This window comes from Chenopodium quinoa, unplaced genomic scaffold (genome assembly GCF_001683475.1).
Source record: "Chenopodium quinoa cultivar QQ74 unplaced genomic scaffold, ASM168347v1, whole genome shotgun sequence".
Classification (NCBI taxonomy): domain Eukaryota; kingdom Viridiplantae; phylum Streptophyta; class Magnoliopsida; order Caryophyllales; family Amaranthaceae; genus Chenopodium; species Chenopodium quinoa.
In genome coordinates, this window is record NW_018742815.1 from 4,864,530 (window position 1) to 4,885,450 (window position 20,921).

The window sequence follows — 20,921 nt, forward strand, 5'->3', positions numbered from 1 at the left end:
CCCCCGCCCCTACCTAAAACCACAAGAAAACCCAAACCTATTTTCTGTGTTCGGTTTTAAAACCTAAACTGGTTTGGGTTTTCATGTGTTTTTGGGTGGGGTTTATGATTTTTGGGTTGGCGAACAGGGGAGGAGGATTGACGGGGAGGATGGCTGGTTTTCAAGGTGGTTTGGAGTGGGGTCGAGGTTAGCGGTGGGGCGGTGAGGGAAATGGTAGGTGTTGGGGAGATCGAGTTGAGGGGAAAGAGAGGAGGTGAAGGCGGGGGTGAATGGGCCTCGCCAGCTGGGCTTCGCCATGGGTGGGAGATTGGCCGCTGGCAGAGGGAGGACCTTCCGGTGGCTAAGTGGGGTTGGGGATACCATTTTGTAACACTCCAATAATTCTCTCTTTAAACCTGTGAGGACCCTGAACAATATTCAAGAGAATTACTGGCGTACTACCGCCACGTGTTCAAACGTTAAGGCTATATCAGAAAATAGCAGCGGAAAAACTAAATCAGTTATAAATAAGTTTCAAAACCAACAACCAAAACCAAATTATATCTTACAACTTGGAATCATTAAGGCCCTTATTTAAAACTCAAACCAATAGAAGTAGTATGAAAGAAAAAATTGAGTTTAAATAACTTTAAAAGTAAATAACAATAAAAATAAGAAAAGCAACCAATTAGTTTATTTTTATAATTATTATTTTAAAATAATTTTTTAAATAATTTAATTTTATAAGGTTAGATTAGTCATTCGTTCCCTAGTTAACTAGGGTTAGCCAAATAATTACATAAAATCATCATTAATGTTACCAATGCAATAGTAAAGCTAATTAAGGTTTACCATTAATAATTAATTTTTAAAACGTTTACCACTCCGAAAATTAAAAAGTTGGAGTTCACCAAAGAGAAATCCCCCCCCCCCCAAAAAAAAAAAAACTGTTAATATAAGATAAATTCAGGATCGGAGAAATAAGTTATGATAAGAGTTATCAAAATTCAATATACAACAAAATAATTTCCACTAACTTTTGTATGTGGTCAGCTAGCACACGAGTAACCCCTTTCCAGGTAACCCTTGATTGACCGAGCAACCTCTGAACAACAGATTAACCCTTAACAAAGTAACCCCGACCATTCTTTCAAAAGAAGAAAAAAAAGCGTATGTTTGTGGAGGCGTATGTATCAAGCATGGTACATAAATTATTAATTAAAAAAAAAGCGTAAAAGAACGTATTATAGAAATATAATGAAATATAGCTATAATGAAAAGAACATACGACTAAAATGTAATAAATATAGTATTATCATGTTCTTCATTAATATTACAGATGTTGTTTAGATATACAAATAGGACATAAAGCTGATTGTTATGTTCATTGCAAAACAGCTATATGTTCTTTAAAAAGGCTGGATGCAATGGCGGATACAAAAAAAAATATTTAGGGGTCAAAATACATTTGATAAATATTAATGTGACAAGCGAATAATTTTAATAGAAAAAAAATCAATTTTATAGTAAGAAAAACTCCGTTAATAGTTATGTGCAACTTTTGCCATTTTTGTCCGCTAAGCATTATGTGTAACAAAAAAACTTCTTTCGTCTTTTAGTAAAAAAAAAAAAAGAAAACTAGTCAAATGCCAATTTTACCCTCATTAAAAAAATTAAAACACAATTTACTAATTATAATCAGATTTAATTAATCACTAATTTCTCACCCAATTTTCACCCCAACCAACCCAATCTAATTCATCAACTCTTCATATTCAACTCAAGAAATCCAAAACCATCTACATTCATCTTCATTCATCTGCATCTTCATCTTCATCTTCCCCCATATTTTCTCTCTCCTCTTTCAATATCATTATCTCTCTTCATCTTTTTTAGATCTTCTTTCTCTCTCTTCAACTTTAAAAATTTTGTAGTGGGTTTCATGGATTTAAGATTTTCTTTCTCTTTCTTCAAATTTCAAGAACTTCAATTCATGATGGGTTTGTGGGATTTTCTCGGTTTTCCGTCGCATCTGGGTTTTGTTTTTGTGGGGGGTGGGTTTTTCTGGGTTTTGATTTTCGTTGGGGTGGGATTTCTGGTTTTTGATTTTTGGGGGGTGGGTTTTTCTGGGTTTTGATTTTCGTAGGGGTGGGATTTTCTGGGTTTTGTCTTCCGTTGGTAGTGGTGGTGGTTTTGTGGGGGTTGGTAGTGGTGGTAATTTCATGAGGGTTGGTAGTGGTGGTGGTTTTGTGGGGTTGGTAGTGGAGTTGGTTTCGCGGGTTGGTGAAGGCGGTGGTGGTCTTGGTGAAGGCGGTGTTGGTGGTGTTAGACTGTTGACTGGTCTTGATGGTGGTAGTGGGTGGTGTTTGATGGTATTGGTGGTGGCAGTGGGTGGTGTTGGCTGGTCTTGGTGGTGGCAGTGGGTGGTGTTGGCTAGTCTTGGTGGTGGCAGTAGGTGGTTGATTAATTATCCAAACATTCTCTCTCCACCTTAATTACATAGCCCTAAAATACATTAATCACCATTATCAAATTTTGCATCGTGAATCGTAAAGTCCCTCAAAGTTGCACAAAACTATTAACGGAGGTAGTATAAAGGATTTGTTTTTCATGCAAGTTGACCCCACTTGCGATAAGGTATATCCGTCACTGGCTGGTGTACCTTGTTTGGTACATACGCCTCCATGAAGAAAATTTCTGTGATCAGCCACACATGAAAGTTTTTGAATAAGTTCAAATACTTGATTAAGTTTTTTTTTTAAAAAGAAATAATACTTTATCAAGATAAAACAAGTCATAATAAGTAAAATAATTTTAGTGATAGAATACATGTTAATTTACCATTTTTTTTAAGGAAAATTACATTCACCATCTATTCAAAATTTCAAATCCCTTTCATTTTGTTGTGCGCGCTTTTATTTCAATAGAAGTATATCTTTAGGATCCAATCATGCATTCATTAATCATTTTGCACTTTATTTTCTTCATCTTATTTACCTTCACGCATGCTTAAAAATTTGAATGATAAAAGATCCTTATTAATAAGTTACTCTTTACTCCGTATTATATTAACTAGAGGAACACCCAATCGATGTTATGCTATCGATTGGGTGTTCCGTAGTTCTCTATCTCGACACCGTGATCTGCTTGTTCGAGGGTTTTTTCAGGGGATATTTTTGGCGATCATGCGGTGTCGTGTGCTGGTATCGTGGGTATTAAGCATAGACATAATGTTGTTCAGGATACCCTAGTTGATGTTTGCTATCGTTCTGGATTTCAGCAAGGAGAGAGGTTGACATTGGGTTGTCTGGAGGGAACGACGAGGGTGTGTAGATTTGACAGGATCTTCTCCTTTGACACATTTAGGGCTATCTGACTTTATTCCTGAGGTGTTGTGGTTGATGCAGCTCATTGGAAGCGGGTTAAGTATGAGGCTCGATGTTAGGCGATTGGATATATGGTTTCATTCCCTTCTCCTTTTCTTCGCTTGGTGAATTAGATAAGGAGGTTGTTGCGTTGTTTAAGCGAGTTCAGAGGTTCTTGACGACGCAAGACATTGGAGCACGTGCTGCAGCTCATATATTTACTAGGGTAGGCTTTGCTATATAGGTAGAGGAGTGGGGGCCCAGATTGTATCTTGCTTTTCCACTAATTTATTGTAGGTTGTATGACTTTTGTTTATGAGATATAATAATAATAATAATAATAATAATAATAATAATAATAATAATAATATCTCAACCATTTACCTCATTCCTAGTATTATTTCTTGTGGAAATTTGTGTTTCAAAGGAGGCAGATAAACGCGTAAATTAAAAGTCCAATGTTCAACAATCAACACTATTGTCAATGGTTAATAAACAAATCAAGTATATATAAAGAAACTGTTGCAAATCCTTGCAATACGACAGTAGTAGGTACTGAACACTGCCTAAAAAAAAATTAAACAATGTTGAAAGTAAAATTGACCCGTAACTAAGCAATTATATTAAATTATTTCATGGCATAAGTTAGAATGTTACTGACTTACTGTATTACTTATTAGATTGTAAATGCTCCAACCAGAAAGTACTACATTTACTATTAATCAAATAATCATACTTTATAATTTCCTTACTAAAAAATTACAATGCAAGCGTCTCTAAATTACAATCACATGCATCAAACAAGATAACAAGATTTTCCAATTTTTAGTATTATATTGATGACATAGTTGTTAAAATTTTGATCCGGATCTTATCATAATTTTACGATTTCACTATAAAAAATATGTCACCAATTTGGATTTTATATGTATGATCTTAATGTGTTTAGAATCTTATGATCGTACTTAATTGCATTAAAGATAGATGGATTTATGATCCATGGTTTAGTAAAAATCATATCAAACATACATTGACAATATATATAAGCTAAAGTTATCAAGTTGATACACCATTCTTTCATAGTTTCTATAGTGAAAAGCTGAAGGTTTAATTTAAAAAGGGCTTGCAGTGCAAGAACTTAGTCCCTCAAAGTATAACTTAAATTGTATATAAAAAGTTAAGGCATACTGATTAATTATTGTTATTTTTTAGTCCATGATTCATCACTGCTCTTAAGTATATATTTTGATATTGTTCACCACTTTTTCTTCTCTTGAACTCTTTTATTTACCATACCATAAAAATATGACAAAGTAACGAGAAAATACAAGTTAATCTGCCAGATAAACGAATTTTTGTTAATCTGATGACATTTTTGTAAATATATTGAAAAAGCAAGGTCATTTATTCAGTACTTTTGGTGAGATGTCCAATTACTGTTTGTTTTTTGCTTTTACTGTTTGATAAGGAAATTACACATGTACCCCTCAACAAGTTTACTTTTTTAGTCAAGTGTATGTGATATTGGTTTGCCATTAATTTTAAAAAAATGTAGCAAATTACAATGTAAAATATATGACAACATGACAACATATATGACAACATGACCGAATTATACATATATGACATTTTTTATTGAAATTAACAAACATATTTTAATATTTTTTAACAAACAAACATTTTATTTTTTAATTCATGTTAATTTTGTAAAATATATACAAGTAACATTTTATGAATAATCACGTTATTTTCATAACAATACAATGTTAGTTTTAATTCATCAGTTTATTGTTTTCAAGCATATTCATTTTAATTTCAAAACTATGACCAACAAGGTTATTTTTAATATCCCTAAAAAAAAAGGTTTTTTTTAATAAAAAACATTGTGATATTTATTATTCTAGAATCGAGTAGTAGTACTACTAGTATATATGGGAAGAGTGATCTGATCCCTTATGCACTAATGCACCAAATAAGTTTCAAAATTATAGAATATATGTATATAGTTCGTTAATTAAATTAAATATCAGTGTATTTTCATACAAAATTACAAAATATTATTATTATGTCTTTCCCAAAATATTGCTAAGAAATACTCAATTCCATATATACCGTCTCTTTTTATTTAATTCCGAGATTACCATCCACGTCACCGATTTAAGCGAGTTTTTTATTTTTTCGGTTTTTACAGAAAACCGCTACTTCAAGTAGCGGTGTACAAAGATTAACCGCTACTTGAAGGAGCGGTATACAAAGATAAACCGCTACTTCAAGTAGCGGTTTTTTTAGGTATCAAAATTATACGTACAAAAAGAGTGTTCATATGAAGTATATTTCTTCTCTCTCATGTTTTACTTCAATAAAATATCTCGACTGCTATTCGTCGCTCCCATTTTACCGGGTAACGCTCCCATTTTGACTTGAATGGACAACTATGCCCTTTATGCAATTTGTGTTATAAAAGGAACCTTGTTCCCCATTTGGACACAATTCATGATACGGTCCCCTCACATTACGACCTTGCTATCCCGAGCCTCCCAAAATCGGTCCCCACGACCTTAAAACCAAATCGGTCCCCACGACCCCTAATTTTTTAAAAAATAAATAAATAATTAATCGTAAAATTTTTCGACGGGTCTTGGGTCATGGACGGCGAGTGGAACATTCGTACGCCGGAGAATGCGTCAGAACATTCTGTAAGTTTTCTGTTTTTTTTTTATTTTCTGCAAATAGGACATCCGCCTGAAATTTCCGGATGTACCATGGAACATCCGGAAATTTCAAGCGGAAGTAGGGATCCGCCTGAAAAATCCGGATTTTCCATGGTAGATCTGGAAATTTAAGGCAGATCTACCTAGGGATTCCCGGATATTTTAGGCGGATGTCCCTGTTTATTTATTTTTTTTAAAAAAAATGTTAAGTACGTTTATTTTTTTTTTTAATGTTAATTAAGTTTGTTTTTTTTTTGTTTTTTTTTCGTGGTCTTGTGATTATTGTTGTGATTTAGTATTTGATAATTAATGTAATTTTTTTGTATTAATATGATTATTTTTTGTAACATTATTATTATTTTTTATATTATTATTATTATTTTTTATATTATTATTATTATTATTATTATTATTATTATTATTATTATTATTATTATTATTATTATTATTATTATTATCGTAGTTGTTGTTGTTGTTGATATTGGTGATGGTGGGCCGTATCGATATTTGCGATGTGATCGGTCACGAAGGAGCAAGCCGAGAGATTTGGAGAACGCGATACGGAAGGACACCAAAACCAAAGCTAATGGTTGTCCATTCTACATCAAGATATATTATGAAGTCAGCACCGACAGTTGGAAGATCATATCATTGCGAAAAATGATCATACCGGGACACATAACCACCCAATGATTGTGTACCAAGAGGGTCACCGTAAAGTGAGCGGATTGAGTCGTGGTGAAAAACAGGTTGTGCGGGACATGAAAAAGTCCAAGGTTGCTCCCCGTAACATCATGTCCACTATTGTCGAGCAATTTCCTGATGATCATCCAAACATCCGACACATTTACAATTGCTGAAATGACTTCAGGATGGAGATGTCCGAAGGAAGAGGAGTTGTTCAGCAATTTCTTCATCTGGCGAGAGAGAGTAAATACATTTACTGGATCACGAACGATGATCACAACGTTTTGCAACATGCATTTATGGTGCACCTGGTCATGGTCAACATACTCCGCACATACTCACATGTCATAGGTATGGATTCTACTTACAAGACCAATCGATATAACATGCCTTTCTTTGAGATAGTAGGTGTGACACCGACAAACCAGAATTTTCTAGTTGGATATATTTTCATGCGCGACGAGTGCACGACTAGCTATCGGTGGGTGTTGCAGAGATTAAGGGAGTTGATTGGGTTTGATAAAGAGCCATCTGTATTTATTTCAGACCGTGATCTTGGGCTATGTGCGGCTTTGAGAGAAGTCTTTCCAGGGACGTCACATTTACTCTGTCTATGGCACATCAACGGAGATGTGGAGGCTAAGGTGACGAAGATGTTCGGGAACAAGAAGGTTGGTGTCAGTTTTAGAGCTGGCAAATGGTTCAAAATCGTGAATGCAACAGCACAGGCGGAGTATGATCATGCTCTAGCTGCCATGCAAGTGAGGTGGGGAAAATATCTGGCAGTGATTCAGTATGTTCAGAGAACATGGCTTTGTCATAAGGAGAAATTTGTGAAATTTTGGACGAACCAGGTTCAATTCTTCACTTTGGTAACACCACCAACTGCAGAGTTGAGAGCCAACATTCAGCAGTGAAAACTTGGTTAGAATCATCCACAGGTTAGTTGTATTATTTTATTAGTTGTTCTCGTTGTTACGTAATTGTAATTATAATTAAAAAATTAAAATGTATTTACTAATTAGAATCATTGGCAGGTTCTTTGGATACCGTATGGGCCCGAGTCCATTGTCATATCGGTAATCGCATCATACAAATTCGTAATGACTTGGAGGCATCAAGGTCTAAAATTGGTCAGATGTACAGACAGTTGCCACTGTCACGTATAAATGGCAAAGTGTCTCAACATTGCTTTAAAGTACTAGATAACGAGACGAAAAGGATGCGGGATTTGAGTTACCAGGTCCATGAACGGTGTGGATGTGCTATGCGTGTGACCCATGGTCTTCCATGTGCTTGCCAGATACATGATTCGATAGTTGCACAGACAGGATTGTATAGCAGCCAAATTCATTCTTTCTGGAAGACAATGGTTATTGGTGATGGTGTTAACATTCCTAAAGTGGTTAATGATTTGACCGAGGAGGCTGCACATTTTCGGTCCCTAATTGATGAAGTCATGGAAAGTGACCCGGCCGTACGTCGAAATGTAACGCGAATCATTGAAGAGGAGCTACATTTGGATCATACAAACCTTGAAGAACCACATGTCAACCTCAACACTCGTGGTCGACCGAGGAAAAATGACACCAGGCGTGATCGTAGTTATTTCGAGCATGTGAACCGTCAACACACTCAACGTGGTGGTGACCCAGAACCAGGTAATATTAAAATTCTATATGTAATATTAAAATATGTAAACTTAATACTTGTAGCTTTACTAATAATTTATCTTTTAATTTTGTGTTTTAGATCCGAGTGACATTAGTCAATGCAGGTATTTGAACTTGCTTCCAGGCCCAATGCTTCCGTACATTTCGTCTTGGAAGGATGTCATTGGTGATGGGAACTGTGGCTTTCGTTGTGTCGCCGACTTCTTCTTTGGCGATCAAAATCTGTGGTTTGACGCTCGGGAAACAATAGCGAACGAGATCGCTGGTCATCCTGATTTGTACGAACGGATTTACGGGCTTGGGCGACTTTGGATGAACGTAGAGCGTATTCGATGGGATGGTGGGGCTGTCGGGGAGCGGCATTGGATGGTTACAATTCAAGATTTATTTCCTATTGCTACGTGGTTCAACGCAAGGGTGATTTGTCTTGGGGTAGGCCTAGTACCAACTTGCTACTACCCATGCATCACAGTCTTACCGCTTAGGGCACGCAACAGGGTTCGGTCACCGACTCAAGAGTTTGTGATTGCTACAGTTGGTGGATCACATTTCATCCGTCTTGACCTTGTACCTGATTCACCTCTCCCGCCGATCGCCGGTTGGTGGACTGAACACCACGAGGATAGTGTTAATGGATGGGATCAACAATATCAATTGAGAAGGGACATGTGGGATGCATTAGTTAGGTAGTTTGTAATGTACATTCACTAACTTTGAACATTTATAAGAAAATTAGAATTATGAAATTAATTTTAAATGTATTTGCTTTTAATCTAACATGATATGCAACAAAACATAAAATATAAAAATAAATAAGTGTCTAGTTTATACATTACATTTAAAAAAAAATAAGTTCATAACATAATTAAAACCACTAACACAACTTCTAATCAAAATAATCTAATGTCCCATTTTTTACTTCCAATCAAATACAAGCTGCTCAGTCATTGTTCGAGTCACACTCGACATTTCAGGATACTCAGCCAGTGCTCTTTGGTGAATCTCCATGGACCGACCCATCCACTGCAAATCAAACAATAACATATTATAAACACAAAAATTCATAGAAGTCATTGTTAATATTATAATAAGCATAAATACTTACATAATCAGTGTTAGTCCGCTCAGGTAGGTTGCTTGTAACTCCTGCAACTGGAAATACCCGCGGGTGAGAAAACCTGTACAGCCACTGCATGTAACCAGGCGCAACCGAAGGAGCTGCAACACTAAGCCTGGTGAGGGAACCTAAAACTACACTCTGAGATACCCCAGGGACAAACCTCTTCCACATCACATCTGTCATCTCGGTCGGGAAGTCTACCCGATACATCTTCAAGTTAGTCGGCCTCTTGGCCTTCTCTGGCCTGATGATCTCGCGGGGAATGCCTTGCACGAAACCAAGCTGGCGCACCACTCTATCATGCATGTACGGCTCAATGATGTTACGGTACTGGATGCAGCCAATGAATAAAGTGGGGGGCACTCGTAATGCAGGATCAGCTCCGTACGGTAGCCAGTTCACCTCACGGTCAATAAGCGTATCAATTCTAGTACGAAAAGATAACAGGCGCTCCAGGTTCTTGCTAGGACATCCCGCTCTAACATCCCAAGCAGACGCACGAGGCATTTGAAGGTCCCGGGTCAAGGTACCCTGCTGTGGCCGAAAGCACGGAAAGTACTCGTAAATCCACGCTTGCAGAAGCGTGAGACAAGCAGCAATCGAATCCCCTTTCCGTGATGCCGTGCCCAGTTGCTGATACAAGTAGGCCAGTGCAGCTGTTCCCCAAGCATACTCGTTAATAGGGACATCCATGTAGCATAGCTCGTGGAGGAAGGAAGGATGCGTACGGTTACCACTCTTGTCTACAAACAGTGTACCTCCAAGCACTAACCACAAGTATCCATTAAGCTGATCACTAAACTCCCGGTCAATCGCCAATGTCGACTCAAAAATCTTATCAGTCAACACCCCACTACCCTGCCAAATGGTCTTTGTGCCGCAAATCTCAGACAGATCATCTAGAGTCATATCCATGGTGATCGAGCACGCGTCCCGTAACACGTCCGTGCTAGGAGTAGTGGTGACCATATTGCCTGCGACACGTAACCCAAGTATGTTGTACACGTCGTGCAACAAGATCGTAACTCCCCAAATAGCATGTGAAAGGTGTTCGTATCTGGCTGCTGCCACCTCTCAACAAAAGCATAAATCAACGGCCAATCAAGTCTTTTAAACATCAGGCCGGGCAAGTGAGACAACCAACTAGCATCAATCGCCGCGAGGTCCTCCACAGATTGACGACCTCGCCAAGTGAACAAGTCAGAACATAACTTTGTCCTACTCAAACAGCGTAAAACACTACGCTCCTGCTCGATTTAGATATACCGTGCCACGTGACAGCCAAAACTAGGGATAACAGACCCATCCTCAGGCCCACCCGACATCGGTTCCTGCACTAACCATGCCTCTACAGAGTTGGTAGTAGGCTGACTCGATCCACTACCAACAAATCTCCCAAACTGACCCCTATATACCATATGGTAATCCTGAGGGTCCTGTTCTTCATCCCGGTCACCAGCATGACTAGCCGAACATTCGTCTTCCTCGTCAGATATGGGTGCTTCACTTGCAGAGTACAAGGGCCGACTACTACCAGACTGTTGGTCTCCCGACCAACCACTAGTAGACCCGTATTGCTGCTGCTCGGGCTGAAGCGGTGTTGAATGAGATGTCTGTCTCCTAACAGACGCATTCAGACGTCGTGATATTGCATGTCGAGCACCAGAACCCTCGATCTACATAAAATAAGTACAAAATCCGATTTTAGTAATAATAATAATAATAATAATAATAATAATAATAAACAAAAATAATCAAAACAACAACACCAACAATCATAATCGTAATAACAACAACAAAAAAATTAAAATTAACAACAACAACAACAACAATAACCATAGAAAGCCAAGAATAATAATAACAACAACAACAACAACAACAAATAATAATAATACTAATCATATTTTTAAAAATAATAACACTACAAAATATGCTAACCATAATAATAACAATAATAATAATATCAACAATAATAATAACAACAATAATAATAATAATACTAACCATAACACTTCAAAATAACAACAAAAATAACAAAATCCAAAAAAAAAAAAAAAAAATAACAACAACAATAACCATAATAACAATAATAATAAAAATCATAATATCAACAAAATAATAATACTAATCATATTTTTAAAAATAATAACACTACAAAATATACTAACCATAGTAATAACAACAATAATAATAATATCAACAATAATAATAACAATAATAATAATACTAACCATAACACTTCAAAATAACAACAAAAATAACAAAATCCAAAAAAAAAAAATTAAATTAACAATAAAAAATTACAAAACCATATTATTAACGGGAAAAAAATATAAAAAAAAATTGGAACTTCCGCCCAAAAAATCCAGAAGTTCCAAGGAGGATCCGCCTGGAATTTTCGGATCCTCCTTGGAACTTCCGGATTTTTTGGGCGGAAGTTCCACGTTCCGTAATTAAAAAAAAAATTCACCTGCTCGCCTCCGTCACTGCCGCCTCCGCCGCTGCCTCCACCGCCGCCAAAACTCCTCCCTCCGAACATCAGCCTTATGCGCCTCGAATCACCCATCTTTTTTGTGTTTTTGATGATTGTTGTTTTTTAAAATGAACAAAAAAATTTGGAAGAATTTTTTTTTTTTTTTTTTCAGATTTAGAGTGTTTTAGAGAGTTATTGAGTAAGAGAGTTAGAGAGAGAAGTAAGAAAGTGAGAAATGTTGGTCGGGAAGTGGAAAAAAACCGTATTTAAATGTTAGGGGTAAAATTGGAATTTCAAGTCAAAAAGGGAGCGTTACCCGGTAAAATGGGAGTGACGAATAACAACACCCTAAAATATTCATCTCCCACAATCGTTCTACTTCTTGAAAGAACCACATTTGATTTTGCCACCATTAGGAGCGGCGCTTATGCCGGAGAACTGATGTTGCCGCCACCGTCACCGTCAATAACTCACTGCTGTTGTAATATAGGGATGTAGGAGTGGTAATTTTTTCAATTCAATTGTTAACTTATATGATTCATCAAATTATACAAGAAAATATATTAATATATCTTCCATACTTATATGATTCATCAAATTATGGTAGATGGATCTATTTCCAAATTAATAATGTTAGTACATATATGCCATCTATCAAGCTCACTAATTCACCGACTAATAATTTGACCACTATTATTATTTCTTCCTTTTTCTTTCTTTATTAGAATTATGTTCACACAGCGGTGAGCAAATCTATTCCATTTGAATACACTGATAAAGAGATGTAATGTTAGTCAAAAGTGATTTTTTTTTTCCTAATCCCGTTAAATATATTACTACATTAGGTATGGTCAAATGGTAGAAAATAAGCTTATATAAAGGGGTTGAGATGTATAGCTAAAATATCATAAGATAAAGAAACATCTCTCTAATTAAACAATAACATGGGAAAGATGGCTTCTCTTGTAGTCACTCTATTAGTGGCATTTGTCTCATTGAGTGTGCCTTCACTAACCAATGCTGATTACACTTATGCTTCTCCCCCCCACCACCAGCCTACCATTACACCTCCCCACCACCTCCGGTCCACCATGAGAAGCCACCCAAGGAGCGTTATTCACCTCCACCGACCACACCTTACAAGTCACCATCACCTTCCCCGGTTTACAAATCCCCCCCTCCTCCTGTTCATGAGTATCCAACACCATCACCAGTGTACAAGTCTCCACCTGTAGACAAGTATCCACCACCAACTCCCGTTCACAAGTCTCCCCCAGTTCATGAATATCCACCACCCACCCCTGTTTATAAGTCTCCACCAGTCTCACCACCTACCCCGGTGTACAAGTCTCCACCAGTTCACAAGTATCCACCACCCACCCCTGTGTACAAGTCTCCACCAGTTCACAAGTATCCACCACCTACCCCTGTGTACAAGTCTCCACCTGTTCATGAATATCCACCACCTACCCCAGCTTACAAGTCTCCACCAGTCTCACCACCCACCCCAGTGTACAAGTCACCACCAGTGCACAAATACCCACCACCCACCCCAGTTTACAAGTCTCCACCACTCTCACCACCCACCCCAGTGTACAAGTCACCACCGGTCTCACCACCCACCCCAGTGTACAAGTCACCACCGGTGCACAAGTACCCTCCACCTACTCCGGTTTACAAGTCTCCACCAGTTCACAAGTACCCACCTCCCACCCCTGTTTACAAGTCTCCACCTGTTCATGAATACCCACCTCCCACTCCAGTTTACAAGTCTCCACCTGTTCACGAGTACCCACCACCCACACCATTTTACAAGTTCCCACCAGTTCACAAGTCCCCACCTCCCACCCCCGTTTATAAGTCTCCACCAGTTCACAAGTCCCCACCATCACCTAGTTCAGTCCACAAATCTCCACCAATCCATCATGATCATCCTAAACCTGTCTCCCATCCCACTCCTTCCCCTTATATATACGCTTCTCCTCCACCCCCTTACTAAAAGGTTCAATTTGATTAATGAGGTCAGTATCATATAATTCATATTTTTTTACTAGCTTTCTACATGCATAAAATATTTAATTTTCCGACATTACAACTTGGGATAAAGACTGAAACTTTGACATTCAAGTATCTTTGAAACAATTATATCTCTACTTTCCTTAACAAGCGTTTATAATTAATTAGTACGTACTATTATTATATCAAAATAAATGTTATTCAACTTCCCTACTACATAATTAAGAAACAAAATATAAGAAAAATATGCAAATTAAAGCTCAATTCTTTTGAGCATTTAATCGGAATAATATTAACCCTTATTTATTTTTATCTTTTTATTTACAGGAAGTGAAACAAATTGGAGGACATATCTATCTTAGCTTTGTCGATGGAGCTAGAAGCCTAGAATATGAGATTCTTGAGATGATATATAAAGTTTGTTGTTTTGCTTTGAGATTTAAATTTTTATATGAATTAATAAATTAGTACAAGAAAAATTAAAGTTGTATAATTATATCATGTGATCTAGTTGTAATCCAGTGCTTTGCATGATCTGCATGGCTTGGATACAATTTTGTAATATTATTTTGTAAGTTCATGTTGACATAATAAATTGTTACTGGCCTTTTGGTACGTAAGATTCTTAACTTTTTGACAATGTTTTGTATCCCTTTAACAAAGTTGGAGAATATCATTGACTTACTCGTTATATATAAAATATTTAATCAATCAATAATTCTCTCTCTCTCTCTCTATCTCTGATCTAACTTTGAATTTTAATGGCTATTGAGCTTTATTATACATGGAAACTAACAAAAATAAAAAGATTACCCCCAATGCAAAAATGCAGAAGCTCTATTGTTTGGACTTAAAAACTCATATTATTCGACACAAGTATATGTTCAAGTGTCTGATCTAACTGCTATTTTATAAATAAAAAATAAAAAAAGAAAATAATAATAATAATAATAATTAGGTCCAAAATGAAGAATTAATATGTCGCACCCATATATATGTAGTGCAAGTAACGGTTTGTGTAGAAGTACATCATCTTTTACATTAAACTTACAAGTAATTTAATACGGGGATTAAGGATCAAAGGGAATTCATTAAAAAAAATTATTAGTACATTAATGGATCTCATTATCCAATTTTAGTAGAAAATGAACCTAATTAGACAATCAATTATATAATTCATATTAGCCTATTAAAGGTTTCTCTATACCTAATTTGATGTCGTGCAATTTAACCAGAAATGCCAACTTTGGCAAATCATAAACTAGATGTGAATGCTTACCCAATATGTGATTTAAATTTCAAAAAATATACAAGTACTATACACAACAATCAATTTAAAAGAATATATAGTAAGTAAGCAAGTTGTTTAGGTATTTTACGTGAACATCAAGCTCTTTAACAATTGTCGTGTACTCGTATTATAGAGATGTAGGATGAATATCATAATTAAGATGGCTGTTTTAGAACTATATATATCCGATGACAATCACAATAATTTCCTTTTTAGAGAAAGCTCAATTTGCTGTTGTTAAATTGACATGAGAAATAGAAAATGCAAGCTGCAACTTCCTTAGAAATTTAAAATTCCCACATAACATATTTAACCTAATCATTACTTATCTCTTTATTTACAAATTTTCAACTTCTATGAAATGCAAAATTCCATGTGAAAATTTTGCATTATCAAACAAGTTAACCAATTTCCTAGGAAATACACGAGGTAAGTTTTAGGTAGATTCCACCAATATAAATTTCCACGAAAATTGTCTTCTCATTGCAACCAAACAAACATTATTACTCCGTAGCCAAAATCAAACGAAAATATACATCTACGCATAAATTTACGTGTCCAAGCTACGTCCAGTGGACTAAATACGTTAACTTACTGTTATCTCATACAAAATTGTGACAACCAACCTAACTATGTTTACTTCCTATGTTTACTTGCCATATTCCATTTTATGCACTTTTTGATATAAGAACATGAGACAGTATTAATTTTTATTGTCAGAATAAATGGTACATTCCCACCAAATTGGAGGACATATTGAGATCATATCTAAGAGGTTGTAAAATGCTCTAAATGGATTATAAGAAATCTATAAACTTTTTTTCTTTTTTTTGACAGGAAAGAAATCGATAAACCTAGAGTATGGAAGTAATGGAATTTAATCATTTTGTTTTGATTGATCACCTCCCAAACAATTTTGCTGATGGAATAAGTGAAAAACATTAGTGAGAGTCCTGAGAGATATTAAGCTTTTGCTATGCTCAAACTCATTTTGACTTATTACATAAATAGTTTGTCTTGTGTGTGACTGGCCACACCGTGTAACTACTTATAAAATAACAAAGTAACCCATATAATATTAACCAAATAACCCCTGTAACACCGACCGAGTAATCCCTATAACATTGATCGAATAACCCTATAACAGTGGCGAAGTAACCCTTTAACACTGACCAACTAACCTCGATTACAGTGCACCCGGGTGCACCATGTACATGGTGCACCCGGAAAGAACATTAGACATATTTTAAAGAACATGGGCAAAAAAAAGAACATGCTAGTGTTAGAAAAAGAACATACCTATGTTTGACAAAAGAACATGTTTGTGTTTGACAAGAACATGACATTACAAGAACATAAAGTCTTTACAAAAAGAACATGGTATTTTTCATGGTTATTTAGGTGTTGAACGTGTTTGAAAAAGAACATTATATTTGACAAAAAAGAACATGTTCGTGTTTGACAAATATGTAGGTGATCATTGGGTGGGCCGGGCCAAGATTAAAAAATCAGCTCACTTCTCGGGTCGGGCCAAATTTTGGGCCGAAGTTTTTGTGCCCAAAATTGTCCGGCCATGCTGTAACACCCCCGATTTACTAGCTAATAATAAATAAGAAATAAAGGAAAAATAGACAACCTTTAAATAAAATTGCGGATGCATACACTTAAATCGGGGGTATTACCGCCACACTCAACAACCTGTCGAGTGTTAAGGCTTACAAAATCCCAATAATTACAACCCAATAAACTAGGTGAGCTATTTATACAACTTTATAAACTCATGACATCACACTAATCGAAACACTTGAGCTCCTTTAGCTACGACCACTTGATCAACCTGCTTAGAAAATCTTGACTGCTCACCATTAAGGACAAATTCCAAAATAGATAGTCGCAGGGCCACCATAAGAAAAAGACATGGCCACAAATACAAATAGCACAATAAAACAACACACACGTCAGTAAAAAGCTGAGTAATCACCACATATCAGAATATAGAGTATAATATAATAATTAACATTATTAGATTAATTAAACAATGTAGTTCGAAACTACATTACACATTGTACTCTGAAAATAACCTTTGTCAAACTCAACCTCGAATAATAGTACGAACCTTTACTCAACTCATAACCAATAAGTGTTCCATGCTCGTTGTTCTATACCTAGCCTTGGACATGGGTAATTCGAATAAAACCAACAAGTATAAAAACTTGAATACTCTCAATAACCAAAAAAAAAACCTTAACCAGACCACATACGGGTCAATTCCCACTATAGGGAACCATATAAAAAAAATAATAAAGATTGTACCTCATTCTTAACTCATGATTATCATCCGCTTACCAACATGCCAAGGACTAAGGTATACAACGTTGAGCCTCAGACCAAAAACAAAATAATAATTCCTCAACCTTTTGATCTCATACATTGATCAAATAATAATTCACATGATAATAAATAGTATCTCAATATTGGCACATGTTCCCAAATAACATAACAAGATCAACTCAATTCAATTCAAAAACATCTCAACTCTTAGGGAAATAAAACTAGTTCCCAAAAATAATCAAATCTTAACCAAAAATAATACTCTGCATTAGTAACCCTAAACCTCGAAAAACAATACTCCCTATAGCAACAACATAAAACCCTAGTAATAATCAATTATAACCAATAAAAGTAATACGATACTCAAATCCAGTCAAATCATATAATACAAATAATCAATCATATAAATATACAAACTTGATCACACGAACTATATATAATTATAAAATTTACACATAAAAATAATATATCACACATAACAATACGAAATATAATACTTGCGGAACATCTCCAAAGTTTCGTGTGATGATTACCTTTAACTACGGCAAGAAATAGCGCTGGGCAACACTGAAGTTCGTAAGCTTTGATTATACGAAGAAAAATAAATTTTTGAGGCTTCTTTATCGATCACAAAGTGATGTAATCATCATATGAAACATTAGATATGATGATGGAGATTGGTTAATGAAAAACAAATTAAAGAGAACAAAAGTTAGTTTTGGTATAAGAGTAAAACGCATAAAAAAAACGGCCAACTACTTTTTTTTTTTAATCAATATTTTTTTTAAGGGTTAACAATAGTTATAGGGTTTAAAATAGCTTATATACGTTTTGAATTGTACAATGCTATTTAAACAAGATAGGATTTTAAAACTTTACGAACTCTAAATAAAATTATTAGATTAGAAAAGTTATATAATAAATAAAAATAATTTTTTTTATAAAATATATTATATAAAATCATAAAATATTCGGGTATTACAATCGGGCTTTTCGGGTCGAGTAAAAAAATCAACTAAAACACATTCCCAAACCCGCCCAATAAATTAAATTTAAGGGCCGAGTCCGACCCGATTTTGGGGGCGAAAAAATTCTGCCCAAAACCCGTCCAAAATCGGGTCGGGCCGTTCTAACTTTGATCACCTCTAGCCAAAGAACATAAAGTCTTTACAAAAAGAACATGATAATACATTAAAGAACATGTTCTTTTTTCTGGTTACTCGAGTGATTGATTTTTTTTTTTTTAATGTACATACATTAAAGAATATATTGTATAATATAAAGAACATATTGTATAATATAAAGAACATATAGTTCAAACTCAAAGAACATAATCATCAAACTTAAAGAACATATTATGCTCATGTTCTTTATAACTATATATAATGTTCTTTTTTTGCCCATGTTCTTTTAGATATACCTTATGTTCTTTTCGGGTGCACCATGCGCATGGTGCATCCGGGTGCACCAACCATACATTATCTATAGTGGCACATATAAGAATTTTTGTTACACCAATAACGCAAAATAAGTTTTGACAAAATAATGGTGTAAAACAATTTTACACACAAATAAGATTAGCTCAAATAAGATAAGTAGAGACAAAATAACTCGTGTTTAACATAGCACGCCTATGCACAATCATTTAATTTAACAAAAGTCTTTGTTTAGGGGAACATAAGTTTATGGCCTAGCCAACTCCCCAGCATAAAATATTGGGTCAAGCAGCAAGTTTACGAGTTACTCGCATTATTATATTCAAAATTTCTTGCAAAAATTCAAAATCTGCCTAACATTTTAACAAAATTTGGAGTATATAAATATAATCAATTTTGGTGTCTGAAAATAATGTTTCTGCGCGAAGAAAATCAAGTGTGATTCACCAACTTGATGTTTATTATTGTCTGCCATCAAAACCATTAATATGATTAGATTTGATGACTATATAGCCAAAATTCGTTAATTTGATTATTATTAGCACAAGACAGAAAATTAGGACTCCTCGATTCTCTTTAGGTGTTGCACAATCATCAACCTCAAGTTTTCCTCTTTTGTTAATTCGTTCAAATAATGAAGGGGATCTCCTATGGATCGTGTTAAGTTAGCTAATATAGATGGCAATAGAAGGGTGATAAAGAGGTGATTTTCGAAACCCTTTACCATTAGTCCGTACAATTAAAGGTATGATTTACCGACATCATACATGCTCATAAGGTACAAGTACATGAATAAAGTAATAGCTTTATTTTTATTATACGCAAAGTACTACCGATTAGATATAAAAAAATTTCCTTCAAAAAAAAAACAGATTAGATATAGAAAATTAAGTGATTTTCCTCCAAAATAAGAATGAACCTCACCACAATCGTGTAAGCATTTCTTCAATGCATGGCAAGAACAAACAAGAATAATTTTGTGCCATAATATGGCATTGCCGACAACCCTCGGACTTTGTGTAACAGCCTCTTTGTCAATAAAATCAGTACGGACTACGGAGTAACAATTTTGACTGGACTCCTGCCTCTTGACTTGAATTTGGATTAACTTCGTGGATAGATTCGTTTTGAATTTTCAATCAGAGTTCTTTATTCATGAATTTATTTATACTAGTATTTCTTCTTACTATACGAGTACTCCCTCCGTTTTTAATACTTGCTCCATTTCTATTTTTTGCACTATTTATTTGTACTACTTTGACTAATGTTTGTGATTTATACATAAGAAAAAATATAGCCTTGTGGGTACTTGTTGAAATCATCTCAATGAATAAATTATTAATTTTCAATTGTTAGAATTTATACTTATTGGTAATTAAAGATACAAGTGATCAAAGATTAGCACCAACATGCGTGTCCAAGAAAAATGGAGCAAGTATTTAAAAACGGAGGGAGTATTAGTTATACTGTTTCAAAGTCGACAAAATATTGCTCAAATTTGACATCACTAGTGTATGTTGGGAACTTCAAACACGACAGCATTTCATCTCTACACTGAACCAAAATTCAAACACTTCATTTGGACCATTTCAAATGAAATACTAGAAGTCAAACAAACCATAGGTCAATTTCAAAAAATTCACTTTACACAAACTTTTAAATAAAACGGATGTTCAGTAAATTACTGAACATCCGTTATAAAGTGACAGTAAAATGTGCAAAAGTTACACTAAAACGCACAAAAGTTACCGTGACATATACAAGAGTTATTTATGCTTTATTGATAAATTTGACAAAAGTGTACCCGATTTACGGTAAATTACTGAAAACCGGGTGTAT

The 20,921-nt window shown here is 35.2% G+C and overlaps 2 protein-coding genes across 2 annotated transcripts; both read left to right on the forward strand.

Moving 5' to 3' along the window:
• Nucleotides 1-7,880: 7,880 nt before the first annotated feature.
• On the forward strand, nucleotides 7,881-9,105 carry LOC110725505. Its single transcript, XM_021904972.1, has 2 exons — nucleotides 7,881-8,403; nucleotides 8,495-9,105. Exons 1-2 carry the CDS (start codon nucleotides 7,881-7,883, stop codon nucleotides 9,103-9,105), a joined length of 1,134 nt encoding a protein of 377 aa, XP_021760664.1.
• A 3,930-nt stretch (nucleotides 9,106-13,035) lies between these two features.
• LOC110725506 (extensin-1-like) lies at nucleotides 13,036-14,653 on the forward strand (the record flags this gene model as incomplete). The annotated part of the gene is made up of 2 exons (XM_021904973.1): nucleotides 13,036-14,029; nucleotides 14,352-14,653. A coding segment is annotated over one exon (972 nt), but the record flags the coding sequence as incomplete, so codon positions are not given.
• Nucleotides 14,654-20,921: the final 6,268 nt, after the last annotated feature.

Coding starts and splice junctions, on each gene's coding strand:
- LOC110725505 (XM_021904972.1), top strand. CDS start 7,881: ATGTACAGACAGTTGCCACTGTCACGTATAAATGGCAAAGTGTCTCAA. Junction 8,404..8,494: donor TGGTGGTGACCCAGAACCAG/GTAATATTAAAA, acceptor TTTGTGTTTTAG/ATCCGAGTGACATTAGTCAA.